The 22,216-nt window shown below is 49.7% G+C and overlaps 1 protein-coding gene across 1 annotated transcript; it reads right to left on the bottom strand.

Annotated features, from left to right (window-relative positions):
* Positions 1–13,682: 13,682 nt before the first annotated feature.
* LOC135545141 (neurite extension and migration factor-like) lies at positions 13,683–21,057 on the bottom strand. The gene is given in 5 exon segments (XM_064972776.1): positions 13,683–15,082; positions 15,084–15,122; positions 15,124–15,157; positions 16,684–18,860; positions 18,862–21,057. Coding segments are annotated over 5 exon segments (4,575 nt in total). The 3' UTR covers positions 13,683–14,953.
* Positions 21,058–22,216: the final 1,159 nt, after the last annotated feature.

Below are 22,216 nucleotides of genomic sequence, written 5' to 3'. Positions count from 1 at the left end.
CAACAGTGGTGGTTTACAAAACAAGAGAGAAGAAGAAACGTCAGAAGTTACATTCAATAAGATAGAGGCAGAATGACACAAGGCAAACTAAACAGACGGCCTTGTGGCACAATGTGTGGTTATATCCCATCAGTTGGTTCACCTGCTCCTACTGTATACCTGACATAGCTGGTTCATCTGCTCCTATACCTGACATAGCTGGTTCACCTGCTCCTACTGTATACCTGACATAGCTGCTTCACCTGCTCCTACTGTATACCCGACATAGCTGGTTCACCTGCTCCTACTGTATACCTGACATAGCTGGTTCACCTGCTCCTACTGTATACCTGACATAGCTGGTTCACCTGCTCCTACTGTATACCTGACATAGCTGGTTCACCTGCTCCTACTGTATACCCGACATAGCTGGTTCACCTGCTCCTATACCTGACATAGCTGGTTCACCTGCTCCTACTGTATACCTGACATAGCTGGTTCACCTGCTCCTACTGTATACCTGACATAGCTGGTTCACCTGCTCCTATACCTGACATAGCTGGTTCACCTGCTCCTACTGTATACCTGACATAGCTGGTTCACCTGCTCCTACTGTATACCTGACATAGCTGGTTCACCTGCTCCTACTGTATACCTGACATAGCTGGTTCACCTGCTCCTACTGTATACCTGACATAGCTGGTTCACCTGCTCCTACTGTATACCTGACATAGCTGGTTCACCTGCTCCTACTGTATACCTGACATAGCTGGTTCACCTGCTCCTACTGTATACCTAACATAGCTGGTTCACCTGCTCCTACTGTATCATAGCTGGTTCACCTGCTCCTACTGTATACCCGACATAGCTGGTTCACCCTGTATACATAGCTGGTTCACCTGCTCCTATACCTGACATAGCTGGTTCACCTGCTCCTACTGTATACCTGACATAGCTGGTTCACCTGCTCCTACTGTATACCTGACATAGCTGGTTCACCTGCTCCTACTGTATACCTGACATAGCTGGTTCACCTGCTCCTACTGTATACCTGACATAGCTGGTTCACCTGCTCCTACTGTATACCTGACATAGCTGGTTCACCTGCTCCTACTGTATACCTGACATAGCTGGTTCACCTGCTCCTACTGTATACCCGACATAGCTGGTTCACCTGCTCCTATACCTGACATAGCTGGTTCACCTGCTCCTACTGTATACCTGACATAGCTGGTTCACCTGCTCCTACTGTATACCTGACATAGCTGGTTCACCTGCTCCTATACCTGACATAGCTGGTTCACCTGCTCCTACTGTATACCTGACATAGCTGGTTCACCTGCTCCTACTGTATACCTGACATAGCTGGTTCACCTGCTCCTACTGTATACCCGACATAGCTGGTTCACCTGCTCCTACTGTATACCTGACATAGCTGGTTCACCTGCTCCTACTGTATACCTGACATAGCTGGTTCACCTGCTCCTACTGTATACCTGACATAGCTGGTTCACCTGCTCCTACTGTATACCTGACATAGCTGGTTCACCTGCTCCTATACCTGACATAGCTGGTTCACCTGCTCCTACTGTATACCTGACATAGCTGGTTCACCTGCTCCTACTGTATACCTAACATAGCTGGTTCACCTGCTCCTACTGTATACCTAACATAGCTGGTTCACCTGCTCCTACTGTATACCTAACATAGCTGGTTCACCTGCTCCTACTGTATACCTGACATAGCTGGTTCACCTGCTCCTACTGTATACCTGACATAGCTGGTTCACCTGCTCCTACTGTATACCTGACATAGCTGGTTCACCTGCTCCTATACCTGACATAGCTGGTTCACCTGCTCCTACTGTATACCTGACATAGCTGGTTCACCTGCTCCTACTTAGAGAGAGGGAGAGAGAGAGAGAGAGATGGAGAGAGATGGAGAGGGAGAGAGAGAGAGAGAGAGAGGAGAGAGAGAGAGAGAGAGAAGAGAGAGGGAGAGACAGAGAGAGAGAGAAAGGGAGAGGGAGAGAGACAGAGAGAGAGAGAGAGAGAGAGAGAGGAGAGAGAGGGGGGGGGGCAGAACATAAAGAGATTCACATCTCGATCTGGACGTGTTAATGTGTTTGTTTATCAGTTCCACAAATATACAAGTTGTTTATAAAGAAATCAGTGAAGCAAAGGATTGCAATGACATACAGTATACTGCAGTGTTCTGCAGATGACATAACCACCAGCTGTCTGTCTGTCATACACAGTCTGCCTCTACTTCAGACTAGTTAGTTACCCATCTTTCTCAGCAGTCTGCCTCTACTTCAGACTAGTTAGTTACCCATCTTTCTCAGTAGTCTGCCTCTACTTCCGACTAGTTAGTTACCCATCTTTCTCAGCAGTCTGCCTCTACTTCAGACTAGTTAGTTACCCATCTTTCTCAGCAGTCTGCCTCTACCTCAGACTAGTTAGTTACCCATCTTTCTCAGCAGTCTGCCTCTACATCAGGCTAGTTAGTTACCCATCTTTCTCAGCAGTCTGCCTCTACTTCAGGCTAGTTAGTTACCCATCATTCTAAGCAGTCTGCCTCTACTTCAGGCTAGTTAGTTACCCATCTTTCTCAGCAGTCTGCCTCTACTTCAGGCTAGTTAGTTACCCATCTTTCTCAGCAGTCTGCATCTACTTCAGGCTAGTTAGTTACCCATCTTTCTCAGCAGTCTGCCTCTACTTCAGGCTAGTTAGTTACCCATCTTTCTCAGCAGTCTGCCTCTACCTCAGACTAGTTAGTTACCCATCATTCTCAGCAGTCTGCCTCTCCTTCAGACTAGTTAGTTACCCATCATTCTCAGCAGTCTGCCTCTACCTCAGGCTAGTTAGTTACCCATCTTTCTCAGCAGTCTGCCTCTACCTTAGACTAGTTAGTTACCAATCTTTCTCAGCAGTCTGCCTCTACTTCAGGCTAGTTAGTTACCCATCATTCTAAGCAGTCTGCCTCTACTTCAGGCTAGTTAGTTACCCATCATTCTAAGCAGTCTGCCTCTACTTCAGACTAGTTAGTTACCCATCATTCTCAGCAGTCTGCCTCTACTTCAGACTAGTTAGTTACCCATCTTTCTCAGCAGTCTGCCTCTCCTTCAGACTAGTTAGTTACCCATCATTCTCAGCAGTCTGCCTCTACTTCAGGCTAGTTAGTTACCCATCATTCTAAGCAGTCTGCCTCTACTTCAGACTAGTTAGTTACCCATCATTCTCAGCAGTCTGCCTCTACTTCAGACTAGTTAGTTACCCATCATTCTCAGCAGTCTGCCTCTACCTCAGACTAGTTAGTTACCCATCTTTCTCAGCAGTCTGCCTCTACTTCAGGCTAGTTAGTTACCCATCATTCTCAGCAGTCTGCCTCTCCTTCAGACTAGTTAGTTACCCATCTTTCTCAGCAGTCTGCCTCTCCTTCAGACTAGTTAGTTACCCATCATTCTCAGCAGTCTGCCTCTACTTCAGGCTAGTTAGTTACCCATCATTCTAAGCAGTCTGCCTCTCCTTCAGACTAGTTAGTTACCCATCTTTCTCAGCAGTCTGCCTCTACTTCAGGCTAGTTAGTTACCCATCATTCTCAGCAGTCTGCCTCTACCTCAGACTAGTTAGTTACCCATCATTCTCAGCAGTCTGCCTCTACCTCAGACTAGTTAGTTACCCATCATTCTCAGCAGTCTGCCTCTCCTTCAGACTAGTTAGTTACCCATCATTCTCAGCAGTCTGCCTCTACTTCAGACTAGTTAGTTACCCATCATTCTCAGCAGTCTGCCTCTCCTTCAGACTAGTTAGTTACCCATCATTCTCAGCAGTCTGCCTCTACTTCAGGCTAGTTAGTTACCCATCACTCTCAGCAGTCTGCCTCTCCTTCAGACTAGTTAGTTACCCATCATTCTCAGCAGTCTGCCTCTACTTCAGACTAGTTAGTTACCCATCATTCTCAGCAGTCTGCCTCTCCTTCAGACTAGTTAGTTACCCATCTTTCTCAGCAGTCTGCCTCTACTTCAGACTAGTTATTTACCCATCATTCTCAGCAGTCTGCCTCTACTTCAGACTAGTTAGTTACCCATCATTCTCAGCAGTCTGCCTCTACCTCAGACTAGTTAGTTACCCATCTTTCTCAGCAGTCTGCCTCTCCTTCAGACTAGTTAGTTACCCATCATTCTAAGCAGTCTGCCTCTCCTTCAGACTAGTTAGTCACCCATCATTCTAAGCAGTCTGCCTCTCCTTCAGACTAGTTAGTTACCCATCATTCTAAGCAGTCTGCCTCTCCTTCAGACTAGTTAGTTACCCATCATTCTAAGCAGTCTGCCTCTCCTTCAGACTAGTTAGTTACCCATCATTCTCAGCAGTCTGCCTCTACCTCAGACTAGTTAGTTACCCATCATTCTAAGCAGTCTGCCTCTCCTTCAGACTAGTTAGTTACCCATCATTCTCAGCAGTCTGCCTCTACTTCAGACTAGTTAGTTACCCATCATTCTAAGCAGTCTGCCTCTACTTCAGACTAGTTAGTTACCCATCATTCTCAGCAGTCTGCCTCTACTTCAGGCTAGTTAGTTACCCATCATTCTCAGCAGTCTGCCTCTCCTTCAGACTAGTTAGTTACCCATCATTCTCAGCAGTCTGCCTCTCCTTCAGACTAGTTAGTTACCCATCATTCTCAGCATCTCCTTCAGACTAGTTAGTTACCCATCTTTCTCAGCAGTCTGCCTCTACTTCAGGCTAGTTAGTTACCCATCATTCTCAGCAGTCTGCCTCTCCTTCAGACTAGTTAGTTACCCATCATTCTCAGCAGTCTGCCTCTACTTCAGACTAGTTAGTTACCCATCATTCTCAGCAGTCTGCCTCTACCTCAGACTAGTTAGTTACCCATCATTCTCAGCAGTCTGCCTCTACTTCAGGCTAGTTAGTTACCCATCATTCTCAGCAGTCTGCCTCTCCTTCAGACTAGTTAGTTACCCATCATTCTCAGCAGTCTGCCTCTACTTCAGACTAGTTAGTTACCCATCATTCTCAGCAGTCTGCCTCTCCTTCAGACTAGTTAGTTACCCATCATTCTCAGCAGTCTGCCTCTACCTCAGACTAGTTAGTTACCCATCATTCTCAGCAGTCTGCCTCTCCTTCAGACTAGTTAGTTACCCATCATTCTCAGCAGTCTGCCTCTCCTTCAGACTAGTTAGTTACCCATCATTCTCAGCAGTCTGCCTCTCCTTCAGACTAGTTAGTTACCCATCATTCTCAGCAGTCTGCCTCTCCTTCAGACTAGTTAGTTACCCATCATTCTCAGCAGTCTGCCTCTACCTCAGACTAGTTAGTTACCCATCATTCTCAGCAGTCTGCCTCTACCTCAGACTAGTTAGTTACCCATCATTCTCAGCAGTCTGCCTCTCCTTCAGACTAGTTAGTTACCCATCATTCTAAGCAGTCTGCCTCTACCTCAGACTAGTTAGTTACCCATCATTCTCAGCAGTCTGCCTCTCCTTCAGACTAGTTAGTTACCCATCATTCTCAGCAGTCTGCCTCTCCTTCAGACTAGTTAGTTACCCATCATTCTCAGCAGTCTGCCTCTCCTTCAGACTAGTTAGTTACCCATCATTCTCAGCAGTCTGCCTCTCCTTCAGACTAGTTAGTTACCCATCATTCTCAGCAGTCTGCCTCTACCTCAGACTAGTTAGTTACCCATCATTCTCAGCAGTCTGCCTCTACTTCAGGACTAGTTACCCATCATTTCAGCAGTCTGCCTTCCTTCAGACCCATCATTCTCAGCAGTCTGCCTCTACTTCAGACTAGTTAGTTACCCATCATTCTCAGCAGTCTGCCTCTACCTCAGACTAGTTAGTTACCCATCATTCTCAGCAGTCTGCCTCTACCTCAGACTAGTTAGTTACCCATCATTCTCAGCAGTCTGCCTCTACCTTAGACTAGTTAGTTACCCATCATTCTCAGCAGTCTGCCTCTACCTCAGACTAGTTAGTTACCCATCATTCTCAGCAGTCTGCCTCTACCTCAGACTAGTTAGTTACCCATCATTCTAAGCAGTCTGCCTCTCCTTCAGACTAGTTAGTTACCCATCATTCTCAGCAGTCTGCCTCTACCTCAGACTAGTTAGTTACCCATCATTCTCAGCAGTCTGCCTCTCCTTCAGACTAGTTAGTTACCCATCATTCTCAGCACCAGGCTCAAAACAGTTCTTATCAGACTGAGTAAGTGATTCGGATCTGTATATGTTCATTTATTTATCAGTAGATTAAAAAACATGAGCTGGCAAACACCCAGAAAAATTATTTTGTGTCGAGGTGCTGACTAACGGCGAATAAACTATAAACTCTCAAAATAAAGAGAGTCGCACTCCATATATAACCTCCCAGTAATTTATTGGGTTTTTACCAACATTTCGGCATCACTATAGTGTATCAGTACCTGAAGTCAAGGACAGGAAATCACTGAAAGAATGGATCGCAGTGACAAATATTCCCGTCATGTAAACTTCAGTAAATATTTGTAAACACAGTCTGACATAGAGATGAAGAGAGAGAAAGAGAGAACGACAGAGAGAGAGAGAGGGGGAGGGAGAGAGACAGGGAGGGAGAGAGAGAGAGAGGGAGAGAGACAGGGGGGAGAGAGAGAGAGAGAGGGAGGGAGAGAGAGAGAGAGGGAGGGGGAGAGAGAGAGAGAGGGAGGAGAGAGAGAGAGAGGAGAGAGAGAGGGAGGGAGAGAGAGAGAGAGGGAGGGGAGAGAGAGAGAGAGAGAGAGAGAGAGGGGGGGGGAGAGAGAGAGAGAGAGAGAGGGAGGGAGGAGAGGGAGAGAGAGAGAGAGAGGGGGGAGAGAGAGAGAGAGGGAGGGGGGGAGAGAGAGAGAGAGAGAGAGAGGGAGGGAGAGGGACAGAGAGAGAGAGAGACGGGGAGAGAGAGAGAGGGAGGGAGATAGAGGGAGGGAGAGAGAGAGAGAGGGAGGGGGATCTCTACTATTAGTTAATTATCTTGTAACCTATCTGTCTTGTGTAGATTTAAGGCGTACATTCGATGTACAGATTTAAGGAGTACCCTTCCTGTAATAGTTACCTCAGGTGTTGTTCCTGCTAGATTAGAGTTGGAGGAATAACCTACAGGACGGTAACTCTCCAGGAACAAGGTTAAAGCGCCCTGAGCTACAGAGAGTTATGGAGAAACAGTGAGATGATGATTTAACTGGGACGTTGTTTCTGCTTTCCAGAGTATCTAACCAATACATATAAATACGAGCCAGGTTCCATTTTGAGAGTGATTTCTGAATGTTCTTCACCATGCAATGAGGCAGCTAATGACTCCATACAGTAGAATGTAATTAGTCTGAATGGTCCTGAGTAACAGAGGCAATGTCCCAAATGACACCCTGCTCCCTGTCTACTACCAAGGTCCTATTGGCCCTGGTCAGAAGTAGTGCACTATAGAGAAGAGGCTGAGGGCCATTTGTGACGTACCCAGCCAGAGAGAGACACTGGGGCGCACAGAGCTTCTTCTGTCCATAACAGTGTCATTAAATAACATTAAAACCGTTCAACCTGATAATGTGATCACTGTGACAGGAAGGAAGTGATCTGATCTCACTACTAACAGACTCAGCAAAGAGGTCATATGTCAGAAATAAATCCCATGTACCCCTGGCATAGCACATCGCTGTCCAACGAATGAAAACATCTTATCTCCAAAACATCATTTTTTTCAGGAAATGGAAAAACCCCTGAAACTTCAGAAGCTATTTAAATAATAATACTGGTCCTGTAGTTCTGAAACGTTCAGAGAACACTGAGGGGGGTTACTGCTTTCAATACGTTCAGAGAACACTGAGGGGGGTTACTGCTTTCAATACGTTCAGAGAACACTGAGGGGGGTTACTGCTTTCAATACGTTCAGAGAACACTGAGGGGGTTACCGCTTTCAATACGTTCAGAGAACACTGAGGGGGGTTACTGCTTTCAATACGTTCAGAGAACACTGAGGGGGTTACCGCTTTCAATACGTTCAGAGAACACTGAGGGGGTTACTGCTTTCAATACGTTCAGAGAACACTGAGGGGGTTACTGCTTTCAATACGTTCAGAGAACACTGAGGGGGTTACCGCTTTCAATACGTTCAGAGAACACTGAGGGGGTTACTGCTTTCAATACGTTCAGAGAACACTGAGGGGGTTACCGCTTTCAATACGTTCAGAGAACACTGAGGGGGTTACTGCTTTCAATACGTTCAGAGAACACTGAGGGGGTTACTGCTTTCAATACGTTCAGAGAACACTGAGGGGGTTACTGCTTTCAATACGTTCAGAGAACACTGAGGGGGTTACTGCTTTCAATACGTTCAGAGAACACTGAGGGGGTTACTGCTTTCAATACGTTCAGAGAACACTGAGGGGGTTACTGCTTTCAATACGTTCAGAGAACACTGAGGGGGTTACTGCTTTCAATACGTTCAGAGAACACTGAGGGGGTTACCGCTTTCAATTTCAGAGAACACTGAGGGGGTTACTGCTTTCAATACGTTCCAGAGAACACTGAGGGGGTTACAATACGTTCAGAGAACAAGGGGGTTACGTTACGTTCAGAGAACACTGAGGGGGTTACTGCTTTCAATACGTTCAGAGAACACTGAGGGGGTTACCGCTTTCAATACGTTCAGAGAACACTGAGGGGGTTACTGCTTTCAATACGTTCAGAGAACACTGAGGGGGTTACTGCTTTCAATACGTTCAGAGAACACTGAGGGGGTTACTGCTTTCAATACGTTCAGAGAACACTGAGGGGGTTACTGCTTTCAATACGTTCAGAGAACACTGAGGGGGTTACTGCTTTCAATACGTTCAGAGAACACTGAGGGGGTTACTGCTTTCAATACGTTCAGAGAACACTGAGGGGGTTACTGCTTTCAATACGTTCAGAGAACACTGAGGGGGTTACTGCTTTCAATACGTTCAGAGAACACTGAGGGGGTTACCGCTTTCAATACGTTCAGAGAACACTGAGGGGGTTACTGCTTTCAATACGTTCAGAGAACACTGAGGGGGTTACTGCTTTCAATACGCTCAGAGAACACTGAGGGGGTTTTCAATACGTTCAGAGAACACTGAGGGGGTTACTGCTTTCAATACGTTCAGAGAACACTGAGGGAGGTTACCGCTTTCAATACGTTCAGAGAACACTGAGGGGGTTACTGCTTTCAATACGTTCAGAGAACACTGAGGGGGTTACCGCTTTCAAGAACACGTTCAGAGAACACTGAGGGGGTTACTGCTTTTTCAGAGAACACTGAGGGGGTTACTGCTTTCAATACGTTCAGAGAACACTGAGGGGGTTACCGCTTTCAATACGTTCAGAGAACACTGAGGGGGTTACTGCTTTCAATACGTTCAGAGAACACTGAGGGGGTTACTGCTTTCAATACGTTCAGAGAACACTGAGGGGGTTACTGCTTTCAATACGTTCAGAGAACACTGAGGGGGTTACTGCTTTCAATACGTTCAGAGAACACTGAGGGGGTTACTGCTTTCAATACGTTCAGAGAACACTGAGGGGGTTACTGCTTTCAATACGTTCAGAGAACACTGAGGGGGTTACTGCTTTCAATACGTTCAGAGAACACTGAGGGGGTTACTGCTTTCAATACGTTCAGAGAACACTGAGGGGGTTACTGCTTTCAATACGTTCAGAGAACACTGAGGGGGTTACTGCTTTCAATACGTTCAGAGAACACTGAGGGGGTTACTGCTTTCAATACGTTCAGAGAACACTGAGGGGTTACTGCTTTCAATACGTTCAGAGAACACTGAGGGGGTTACTGCTTTCAATACGTTCAGAGAACACTGAGGGGGTTACTGCTTTCACGTTCAGAGAACACTGAGGGGGTTACTGCTTTCAATACGTTCAGAGAACACTGAGGGGGTTACTGCTTTCAATACGTTCAGAGAACACTGAGGGGGGTTACTGCTTTCAATACGTTCAGAGAACACTGAGGGGGGTTACTGCTTTCAATACGTTCAGAGAACACTGAGGGGGGTTACCGCTTTCAATACGTTCAGAGAACACTGAGGGGGGTTACCGCTTTCAATACGTTCAGAGAACACTGAGGGGGGTTACCGCTTTCAATACGTTCAGAGAACACTGAGGGGGGTTACTGCTTTCAATACGTTCAGAGAACACTGAGGGGGGTTACTGCTTTCAATACGTTCAGAGAACACTGAGGGGGGTTACTGCTTTCAATACGTTCAGAGAACACTGAGGGGGGTTACTGCTTTCAATACGTTCAGAGAACACTGAGGGGGGTTACCGCTTTCAATACGCTCAGAGAACACTGAGGGAGGTTACCGCTTTCAATACGTTCAGAGAACACTGAGGGGGGTTACCGCTTTCAATACGTTCAGAGAACACTGAGGGGGGTTACCGCTTTCAATACGTTCAGAGAACACTGAGGGGGGTTACTGCTTTCAATACGTTCAGAGAACACTGAGGGAGGTTACCGCTTTCAATACGTTCAGAGAACACTGAGGGGGGTTACTGCTTTCAATACGTTCAGAGAACACTGAGGGGGTTACCACTTTCAATACGTTCAGAGAACACTGAGGGGGTTACTGCTTTCAATACGTTCAGAGAACACTGAGGGGGTTACTGCTTTCAATACGTTCAGAGAACACTGAGGGGGTTACTGCTTTCAATACGTTCAGAGAACACTGAGGGGGTTACTGCTTTCAATACGTTCAGAGAACACTGAGGGGGTTACTGCTTTCAATACGTTCAGAGAACACTGAGGGGGTTACTGCTTTCAATATGTTCAGAGAACACTGAGGGGGTTACTGCTTTCAATACGTTCAGAGAACACTGAGGGGGTTACCGCTTTCAATACGTTCAGAGAACACTGAGGGGGTTACTGCTTTCAATACGTTCAGAGAACACTGAGGGGGTTACTGCTTTCAATACGTTCAGAGAACACTGAGGGGGTTACCGCTTTCAATACATTCAGAGAACACTGAGGGGGTTACCGCTTTCAATACGTTCAGAGAACACTGAGGGGGTTACCGCTTTCAATACGTTCAGAGAACACTGAGGGGGTTACTGCTTTCAATACGTTCAGAGAACACTGAGGGGGTTACTGCTTTCAATACGTTCAGAGAACACTGAGGGGGTTACTGCTTTCAATACGTTCAGAGAACACTGAGGGGGTTACCGCTTTCAATACGTTCAGAGAACACTGAGGGGGTTACTGCTTTCAATACGTTCAGAGAACACTGAGGGGGTTACTGCTTTCAATACGTTCAGAGAACACTGAGGGGGTTACCGCTTTCAATACGTTCAGAGAACACTGAGGGGGTTACTGCTTTCAATACGTTCAGAGAACACTGAGGGGGTTACCGCTTTCAATACGTTCAGAGAACACTGAGGGGGTTACCGCTTTCAATACGTTCAGAGAACACTGAGGGGGTTACTGCTTTCAATACGTTCAGAGAACACTGAGGGGGTTACTGCTTTCAATACGTTCAGAGAACACTGAGGGGGTTACTGCTTTCAATACGTTCAGAGTACACTGAGGGGGTTACTGCTTTCAATACGTTCAGAGAACACTGAGGGGGTTACTGCTTTCAATACGTTCAGAGAACACTGAGGGGGGTTACTGCTTTCAATACGTTCAGAGAACACTGAGGGGGGTTATCGCTTTCAATACGTTCAGAGAATACTGAGGGGGGTTACCGCTTTCAATACGTTCAGAGAACACTGAGGGGGGTTACCGCTTTCAATACGTTCAGAGAACACTGAGGGGGGTTACTGCTTTCAATACGTTCAGAGAACACTGAGGGGGGTTACTGCTTTCAATACGTTCAGAGAACACTGAGGGGGGTTATCGCTTTCAATACGTTCAGAGAACACTGAGGGGGGTTACTGCTTTCAATACGTCCAGAGAACACTGAGGGGGGTTACTGCTTTCAATACGTTCAGAGAACACTGAGGGGGGTTACCGCTTTCAATACGTTCAGAGAACACTGAGGGGGGTTACTGCTTTCAATATGTCCAGAGAACACTGAGGGGGGTTACTGCTTTCAATACGTTCAGAGAACACTGAGGGGGGTTACTGCTTTCAATAAATGTACAAAAATGAAAAGTTCCAAGGTTCATATCTGACAGAGAAGTGGAGTTAACTATATGTGATTACAACCTAATTCCTATATAGTGCACTACTTTTGACCAGGACCATTGGGCTATATAGGGAATAGCGTGCCATTCAGTGTCTAAGATATCATTGTTTTGATAGAGAATGTTTAAGAGTCAAAAACAACGCAATGTTATTTAATAAATGGTAGAATGAAGTGGTGCTGACCCCCTTTAACATCTCATATGGAATGGTAGAATGAAGTGGTGCTGACCCCCTTTAACATCTCATATGGTAATGGTAGAATGAAGTGGTGCTGACCCCCTTTAACATCTCATATGGAATGGTAGAATGAAGTGGTGCTGACCCCTTTAACGTCTCATATGGAATGGTAGAATGAAGTGGTGCTGACCCCCTTTAACATCTCATATGGAATGGTAGAATGAAGTGGTGCTGACCCCCTTTAACATCTCATATGGAATGGTAGAATGAAGTGGTGCTGACCCCCTTTAACATCTCATATGGAATGGTAGAATGAAGTGGTCCTGACCCCCTTTAACATCTCATATGGTAATGGTAGAATGAAGTGGTGCTAACCCCCTTTAACATCTCATATGGAATGGTAGAATGAAGTGGTGCTGACCCCCTTTAACATCTCATATGGAATGGTAGAATGAAGTGGTGCTGACCCCCTTTAACATCTCATATGGAATGGTAGAATGAAGTGGTGCTGACCCCTTTAACATCTCATATGGTAATGGTAGAATGAAGTGGTGCTGACCCCTTTAACATCTCATATGGAATGGTAGAATGAAGTGGTGCTGACCCCTTTAACATCTCATATGGAATGGTAGAATGAAGTGGTGCTGACCCCCTTTAACATCTCATATGGAATGGTAGAATGAAGTGGTGCTGACCCCCTTTAACATATCATATGGAATGGTAGAATGAAGTGGTGCTGACCCCCTTTAACATCTCATATGGAATGGTAGAATGAAGTGGTGCTGACCCCCTTTAACATCTCATATGGAATGGTAGAATGAAGTGGTGCTGACCCCCTTTAACATCGCATATGGAACGGTAGAATGAAGTGGTGCTGACCCCCTTTAACATATCATATGGAATGGTAGAATGAAGTGGTGCTGACACCCTTTAACATCTCATATGGAATGGTAGAATGAAGTGGTGCTGACCCCCTTTAACATCTCATATGGAATGGTAGAATGAAGTGGTGCTGACCCCCTTTAACATCTCATATGGAATGGTAGAATGAAGTGGTGCTGACCCCCTTTAACATCTCATATGGAATGGTAGAATGAAGTGGTGCTGACCCCCTTTAACATTTCATATGGAACGGTAGAATGAAGTGGTGCTGACCCCCTTTAACATCGCATATGGAATGGTAGAATGAAGTGGTGCTGACCCCCTTTAACATCTCATATGGTAATGGTAGAATGAAGTGGTGCTGACCCCCTTTAACATCTCATATGGTAATGGTAGAATGAAGTGGTGCTGACCCCCTTTAACATCGCAAATGGAATGGTAGAATGAAGTGGTGCTGACCCCCTTTAACATCTCATATGGTAATGGTAGAATGAAGTGGTGCTGACCCCCTTTAACATCTCATATGGTAATGTTAGAATGAAGTGGTGCTGACCCCCTTTAACATCGCATATGGAATGGTAGAATGAAGTGGTGCTGACCCCCTTTAACATCGCATATGGAATGGTAATAGGAGTCGTAGCTGCTGGAAATGCTTTCATTGATTTCTACTCGTGTGTATCCCAATTTTATTTTTCCTTCTTAAATGGTTGCATTGTGATGAGGTCATGCCCTCTGAATCGATGCATGGCTGCAACACAACTCACTGCTGTCAGTAATACAACACCTTGAACGTCCTGATACAACATGACTATGGAATGAAGCACTCTGCTGTCTATCTGACATGATTACCTCTGTGAGCAGCCAGCCAACCAGAGCTTTCGATATTCACAATGGATAAAGAAAACGAAACAGCCAATATCCGCTCTGTATTCTATACATCTATACTCTATAGTTTCTGTATTCTATACATCTATACTCTATAGTCTCTGTATTCTACATGGAACTAAAATATAAACTCAACATGTACAGTTTTGATCCCATGTTCCATGAGCTGAAATAAAAGATCCCAGAAATGTTCCAGACACACAAAAAGCTAATTTCTCTAAATGTTGTGCACACATTTGTTTACATCCCTGTTAGTGAACATTTCTCCTTTGCCAAGATCATCCCATCCACCTGACCAGGTGTGGCATATCAAGAAGCTAATTAAACAGCATGATCATTACACAGTTGCACCTTGTGCTGGGGACAATAAAATTCCACAGATGTCTGTGGGGAGCATACAACCCTTTTGTGGGAAAATCTTATTCTGATTGGCTGGGCATGGCTCCCAAGTGGGTGGGCCTATAGCTGCGCCCAGTCAGCCTATAGCTGCACCCAGTCATGTGAAATCCATAGATTAGAGCCTAATGAATCGATTTCAATTGACTGATTTCCTTATATGAACTGTAACTCAGTAAAATGTTTGAAAATATTGCATGTTGCGTTTATATTTTTGTTCAGTATAAATATAAGATGTCATCTTTACCTTTTGGCACATTTGATTTTGAAGATTAAAAATAATTATCATTTTTTTGCAGATAGTGCATGGAGCTGTACAACAACATAGACAAAAATACTCTGATAGTGGACGGAGCACTGTGAACATCTATAAATGTCTCGTTAGAACGACCAGCTCCTTTTTAAAACCTCCAGGAGAAACAGAACAGTAAAGAACAGGAGAATTACAAGCTCATTCCAAAATTAAGAAAATGAAGACAAAATGCTATTTTGATATGTTATCGATACAAAAATGGTCCCATCTTGTGTTGAAGATGTCTTGGGTTTATACAAGGGGAGGGGCTCAGAAGAGAGAGGGGTGTTATGGGGGGTTGTAGTTTTTCCTCTTGAACTGAGCCAGGCAGTGTCTATCTGAAGGACAGCGACAACAAGACGGCCATATTCTGCCTACGAAACAGAGGGGCGGGGGGGGGGGTTGAAGGTCACTGAGATAATACACAACTTAGTCCAGCAAAGTTCACTGAGAAAATACACAAACAAAACACAGGTCCTACAAAAGATAAAACTGTTTTCAAGGCTTCATATTTTTTCTGACAAAAACTGAAACAACCAGGAAAGAAAAACAAAGCAGAAACAAACAGCCATGGTAGTTTGTTTCAAACCTCAATAAAGCTGGACACAATCACTCAATATGTAGTTTGTAAAGAAGAACTACAAGAATGTTTCTCATGCAGATATTACGGTCCTCTTCAGGGGGGGTAAAGGAAGTGGGGGAGTCTGGGTAATGTAGTCATCATGCAGCTCTAGCATTGCAGCATCAGTGGTGCTGGGAGAAGAGGGGGCGCTGAGCAGGTAGTGAGGGGAGATAGGGGGGTGGGAGGAGGAAGGGGGGCTGAGAAAGTAGTGAGGGGAGATAGGGGGGTGGGAGGAGGAAGGGGGGCTGAGAAGGTAGTGAGGGGAGATAGGGGGTGGGAGGAGGAAGGGGGCTGAGAAGGTAGTGAGGGGAGATAGGGGGGTGGGAGGAGGAAGGGGGGCTGAGAAGGTAGTGAGGGGAGATAGGGGGTGGGAGGAGGAAGGGGGCTGAGAAGGTAGTGAGGGGAGATAGGGGGGTGGGAGGAGGAAGGGGGGCTGAGTAGGTAGTGAGGGGAGATAGGGGGGGTGGGAGGAGGAAGGGGGCTGAGTAGGTAGTGAGGGGAGATAGGGGGGTGGGAGGAGGAAGGGGGCTGAGTAGGTAGTGAGGGGAGATAGGGGGTGGGAGGAGGAAGGGGGCTGAGAAGGTAGTGAGGGGAGATAGGGGGGTGGGAGGAGGAAGGGGGCTGAGTAGGTAGTGAGGGGAGATAAGGGGGTGGGAGGAGGAAGGGGGGCTGAGTAGGTAGTGAGGGGAGATAAGGGGGTGGGTGGAGGAAGGGGGCTGAGTAGGTAGTGAGGGGAGATAGGGGGGTGGGAGGAGGAAGGGGGCTGAGAAGGTAGTGAGGGGAGATAGGGGGTGGGAGGAGGAAGGGGGGCTGAGAAGGTAGTGAGGGGAGATAGGGGGTGGGAGGAGGAAGGGGGCTGAGTAGGTAGTGAGGGGAGATAGGGGGGTGGGAGGAGGAAGGGGGCTGAGTAGGTAGTGAGGGGAGATAGGGGGTGGGAGGAGGAAGGGGGGCTGAGTAGGTAGTGAGGGGAGATAGGGGGGTGGGAGGAGGAAGGGGGGCTGAGAAGGTAGTGAGGGGAGATAGGGGGGTGGGAGGAGGAAGGGGGCTGAGCAGGTAGTGAGGGGAGATAAGGGGGTGGGAGGAGGAAGGGGGCTGAGCAGGTAGTGAGGGGAGATAAGGGGGTGGGTGGAGGAAGGGGGGCTGAGTAGGTAGTGAGGGGAGATAGGGGGGTGGGTGGAGGAAGGGGGGCTGATCTAGTATTGGGGGGGACTTGAGGCTGAGCAGGTAGTGAGGGGAGATAGGGGGGGGGGGCAACAGCATCAGATGACAAAATATTACCTCAGTTTCTCAAAAGAGACCATGAGGGCCAAGTCCTTGTTTGGGTTCCTCTCCACTCCCCCTCGCTTACCCTTCACAGTCTCCATGTTTGGGAACTTGGCACTGGTCTTGTGTCGGTACAGTTTTTTGTGCGTGGGGCCTGGGCTAATAGAATTGGGTTTGTCGAACATGTTGCAGCCCAGAGCGAGCTGGGGGAAGATGGGGTGGGAGGTGTTAAACTTGGCCTGGTTCTTCCCCACCTTGCCCCTGGCCTTCCTGCCCCGTCCGACCCCCACGGAGCCTGCTCCCTTCTTGCCCCCCCTCCCCTGGAGGATGTGGAGGGTCTTCATGTTAAGGCTGTTGGTGTCGGGCGGCAGGTCGCCCTCCAGCAGGTCCCACTGAGGCTCCATGGACTCCATCATGAACCTCTGGACCTCCGCCATGCCGGACACAATGTTGGACAGGATGTTGGATGGCTCCTCAAACTCCTGCTGCTCCTCCCCTTCCCCCAGGCTGGTGTTCCCCTCCGACCAGCCCCTAGGCCCGGTGCTGCTACCAGACCAGTCCCCAATGCTACCGTGGCTGTGGGGCTGAAGGTTCCCCCCTGCCTGCGCCTGGCCCTTGGCAGCCTTCCCCTCCAGCATGGCTTTGATCTTCTTAGAAGAGCGGCTCTGTCTAGGCATCTTCACCTTCTCTGTCTTGGATGCTCTGGGGGCCCGGCCTCTCTTGGGCCCCTGCTGTCCCCCTGCTGCCGCTGCAGCCTGTTTATAACCTGCTTTCCTCTTAGAGCGGGTGTTCTTCCCCCCCTCCCCCTCTCCGTTGAATGAGGGCCGCCCCTCCATCCCGTGCTGCTCCGCCTGCTGCATGATGTCACAGTTCCACTTCGCCTCCCTGCTGATGTCACATCCTGTCACATGATCCTGGTACTCCGGGGCTTTGCCTCCTGTCCTCATCTCCCACCCCGTCACCAGGGGGGAGAGGTTGGGGGTCTCCGGGGGCGACAGCTCGGACAGGGAGGAGTGTCTGAACTTGTCGGGGGTAAAGTTTGAAATGTCGAGGAGGTCTGAGGACTCTCTGAGGGGGGTGATGGGGTGACCCATGTTCTCCAGGCTCTGTTGGAACAACACCGTGGGGCTGCAGTGCTGCAGGTAGCTGTCTCTCCTCTCCTCTGTCTGCCCTCCTCCCTCACGCTGTTCCCCAAAGCTCTGAGAGCTGTAGTTGGAGGAGCAGGCAGACAAGGAGCCCACAGAGTCATAGCTGATCAGACATCCATGGTCTGAGCAGAGAGAGCCTCGCTGGTACTGCACCTGCCCCAGACAGACACCTGACTGACACACCTGCAGCTCCTGTAGCTCCACCCCCGACCCTGGCTGCAGCCCCACCCCCTCCACAAGGTAACTCTTCTCGTACAGCAGTCTGTCAGTCTCTGATCCCTGCTGGCTGTAGTCCGATCCAGACCCCGACCCAGGCAGGCCGTCCGACAAGGGCAGGAACCCACTGGAGAGGAGAGTGGTGTCGGGGCCAAAGCCCCCCTGGCTGTGGGGGTAGCTGGGGCCGAGATGGGGCTGGTGGTTCCACATGGAGGAGGGGAAGCTGGGACAGTTTTGGGGTGACTGTTGGAGCTCTGACTCGGAGGGAGGGGAGCTCTGGACTAACTGCAGAGAGGAAAACTGTTTCTCCTCTAGAGAGAGACCTGGGGGATAGTGCTGCGTGGGGGGATGCTGGGGGTAGTAGGTGATACCTACCCTCCTGGAGGAGTCTGAGGAATCTAGTAGGGTTTGCAGGTACCCCCCTGGGATCACTGACACCCCTTCCTCCCTCTCCCCAGAAGGTACAGCTTGGTCAGAAGAGATGAGGACAGAGGCGCAGGAGGAGGAGGAGGAGGTGAAGGGGAATGTCTGCTGGTTGGTGGGATCCAGGGAGGAGAAAGGAGGGCTGGGTGTGTTAGAGCTGATGTCTGCCACTCGTACGCTGCCAGCAGGCTCCTGGTTGGTTAACACCCCAGCATCCGCCGCTCCATTCATCACGCTCTCCCCCTCCGCTCTTCCACCTGCTCCTCCCTCTTTCATTGTCTTGTCACTGCTCAGCCTGGCTTGGCTCTTGAATTTCCTTATCCTCCCTGTTTTCCCTCCTCCCGTCCTCCTCCCATCCCTCTCCTCTCTCTCCTGGGTGCGGCTCCTCTTGGCTGTTCCGGTGTGTGTGATGTCCTGTGGTTGTAACGGTGCTCTTCCCCTCCCCCTCCTCTGTAGTAACAGCCTGATCAGAGACAGAGGGGGTGGAACCTGAGTCCTGAGCTACTGCTGATCCCTCCCCTGTCCGGGGGATCCTCTGGACACACAGCCTGTTGGCCATCTTGTATTTCTGTTTGGGGTGCATGGAACTAAAGGGGCGGTGGCGGCGCCTGTTCAGATGCTGTTTATCTCTGGACGCCAGCCGCAGCTGCTCCTCCCGCTCCCTCCTCCTCTCCTGCCAGAAGTCTTTCAGTGGAGACAGAGAGGAGTAGTGGTTCTCCTCGGCAGGGTCCAGGCTCACGGCAGCGTCACCGGCAGGGTCCAGGCTCACGGCAGCGTCCCTGGCAGGGTCCAGGCTCACGGCAGCGTCCCCGGCAGGGTCCAGCCTGCCCAGATTCACAGACATGCGTCTCTGTCCTTTGAAGCGGTTGATGATTATGTACTTGGTGATGACTGGCGGCTCCTTCCGGGAGAATTTCCGTCTCTTCTTGGGGCACCAGTCCACATCCTCCTCCCTCTGTCCCGCCGGAACCTTCTCTCTCTTCTCCGTGGCGATTCTCTCGGTCTTGCTGTGGCTGTCGATGGAGTCGACGTCGTACAGGTAGTCGTCACTGTAGCGGACCTTCCTTTTGGAGCGCAGGCCGTAGTCCAGAGGGTCCGAGGGTCTCCTGGAACCCCTGGGCGCACTTCCTCCTCCTCCTCCCCTCCTCTGGCCCGGCTGCACCTCCTGCAGGGTGTCCGAGGAGGTGCAGGAGGTGTCATCGCTGTACTCCGCGTCCTCCTCGACTGAGTTTCTGAACTCCAGCAAGTAGTTGACAGAGGAGGCGGAGGAGAGGGGTGAACCCTGGGACCCCTGAGACCCCACTAGCAAACTAACATCCCCCACCTTCCCACCCTCCTCCCCCACCACAAGGCTCAGCTCCTCAGCTTTACCCTCCTCCCCTGTCCTCCTCCCCCCTCCTCCTCCTCCTCCTCCATCCTCCCTCTTGGCACAATTGACCAGGACAGAGGGGAAGAAGTTGAACTGTGTGTCCTCCTGCAGGACGTTGGTCTTCTCTCTTATGTTGTCCTGGAAGGACTCGTAGCGGATCTTTAGAGAACACATTTCGCTGCTCAGAGCTGAGTCCTCGTCGTCGTCGTCAAACAGGTTGTCAACGTCGTCTTCGGAGAACAGGTTGACTGACAGGTTGGTCTTAGAACACAGGTCCAGCAGCTCCATCTTGGACTCACTGATAAACGACTCGAAGTAACCCCAGTCCTGACCCGCATTGGCCAGAACGACCTCCTCACCGCTGACCTTGTCCGATAGCAGCGCCTCCTCCCCTTTCACTTTGTCCAATAAGAGGACCTCCTCTCTGTTCATCTTGTCCAATAGCAACACTTCCCCCCCGCTGACCTTGTCCGATAGCAGCGCCTCCTCACCTTTCACTTTGTCCAATAAGAGGACCTCCTCTCTGTTCATCTTGTCCAATAGCAACACTTCCTCCCTGGGGACCTTGTCCAATAGCAGCACCTCCTCCTTGTTCACTTTGTCCAATAAGAGGACCTCCTCTCTGTTCATCTTGTCCAATAGCAACACTTCCTCCCTGGGGACCTTGTCCAATAGCAGCACCTTCTCCCCATTCACTTTGTCCAATAGCAACACTCCCCCCCCGTTGACCTTGTCCAATAGCAGCATTTCCTCCACATTCACTTTGTCCAATAGGAGGCCCTCCTCTCTGTTCATCTTGTCCAATAGGAGGCCCTCATACAGATTCTTGGTCGTGGGATCCTCTGCCTCTGTCTTCTCTCCGTTGTCTCCTGTCTTGTCGTTAGCGGTAACGAGGGCGGTGGCGTGGCAGGTTTTGGTTATGGAGAAGCTGAGAAGCTGCTCTGGCAGGAGCGGCTCCCCGAGGACCTCTATGACCTCCCCAGCCTGGCTCAGACATGGGATATTGATGCTGCTGATGTCAGAGATAGGGCAGGAAGTGGCCTCCAAGTCCTGGTGGCTTACCAGCCCTGCCTCGCGGGCAAGGTCAGGAGTCTTGGGGCCGGGGTCATGAATAGGAGCGGTGTCATGGATAGGGGTGGGATCCCGGGTCTCGATGAAGCACCCAAGGCAGGTGGGCGTGGCCTGTAGAAGACACTCCTCTGTCAGATAGGACACACCCCCCAACTCCATCATGGTGAGGGGTGAGGGGGGGCTGAGTGGTGAGGCAGGGGGAGGCAGGGGCAGGGGGAGGCAGGGGCAGGGGGAGGCAGGTGCAGGGGGAGGTAGGGACAGGGGGAGGCAGGGGCAGGGGGCAGTCAGGGGTCAGGTAGGGGCAGGGGCAGGGGGAGGCAGGGACAGGGGGAGGCAGGGGCAGGGGGCAGTCAGGGGTCAGGCAGGGGCAGGGGGAGGCAGGAGCAGGGGCAGGGGGGAGGCAGGGACAGGGGGAGGCAGGAGTCAGGCAGGGCAGGGGGAGGCAGGGTCAGGGGGAGGCAGGAGTCAGGCAGGGCAGGGGGAGGCAGGGCAGGTGGGATGCAGGAGTAAGACAGGGCAGGGGGGAGGAAGGGCAGGTGGGATACAGGAGTAAGACAAGGCAGAGGGGAGGCAGGAGTCAGGCAGGGCAGGGCGAGGCAGGGCAGGGGGAGGCAGAAGTCAGGCAGGGCAGGGGGAGGCAGGAGTCAGGCAGGGCAGGGGGAGGCAGGGCAGGGGGAGGCAGAAGTCAGGCAGGGCAGGGGGAGGCAGGGCAGGGGCTCAGAAATGCACGACTGCAGGGGGAGAGAAGGAGCTGGACCACTCTCTGCAGCAGGTGGAGGAAGAGGAGGAAGAGGGGAGGAGGATAGGATGGTAGAGATAAAGGGAGGACGGCAACATGGATGGCCACACCACACAGCCTCAGGTCTCCTCTCTGCTGGCACAACACTCCTGGGGGACAGAACAGAAACAACAGTCTCAGAATCAGTAACCAGAAGGACACATTCAGACAGAACAGAAAACAACAGGGCGACAACATCAGTCTGCAGATAGATTCAAACAGAACAGAAAACAACAGGGAGACAACATCAGTCTGCAGATAGATTCAAACAGAACAGAAAACAACAGGGCGACAACATCAGTCTGCAGATAGATTCAAATAGAACAGAAAACAACAGGGCGACAACATCAGTCTGCAGATAGATTCAAACAGAACAGAAAACAACAGGGCGACAACATCAGTCTGCAGATAGATTCAGACAGAACAGAAAACAACAGGGCGACAACATCAGTCTGCAGATAGATTCAGACAGAACAGAAAACAACAGGGCGACAACATCAGTCTGCAGATAGATTCAGACAGAACAGAAAACATCAGGGCGAC

This window comes from Oncorhynchus masou, chromosome 9 (assembly GCF_036934945.1).
Source record: "Oncorhynchus masou masou isolate Uvic2021 chromosome 9, UVic_Omas_1.1, whole genome shotgun sequence".
NCBI lineage: Eukaryota > Metazoa > Chordata > Actinopteri > Salmoniformes > Salmonidae > Oncorhynchus > Oncorhynchus masou.
The sequence above is the reverse complement of the archived record's forward strand: the minus strand, read 5'-3'. Positions and strand labels throughout refer to the sequence as shown.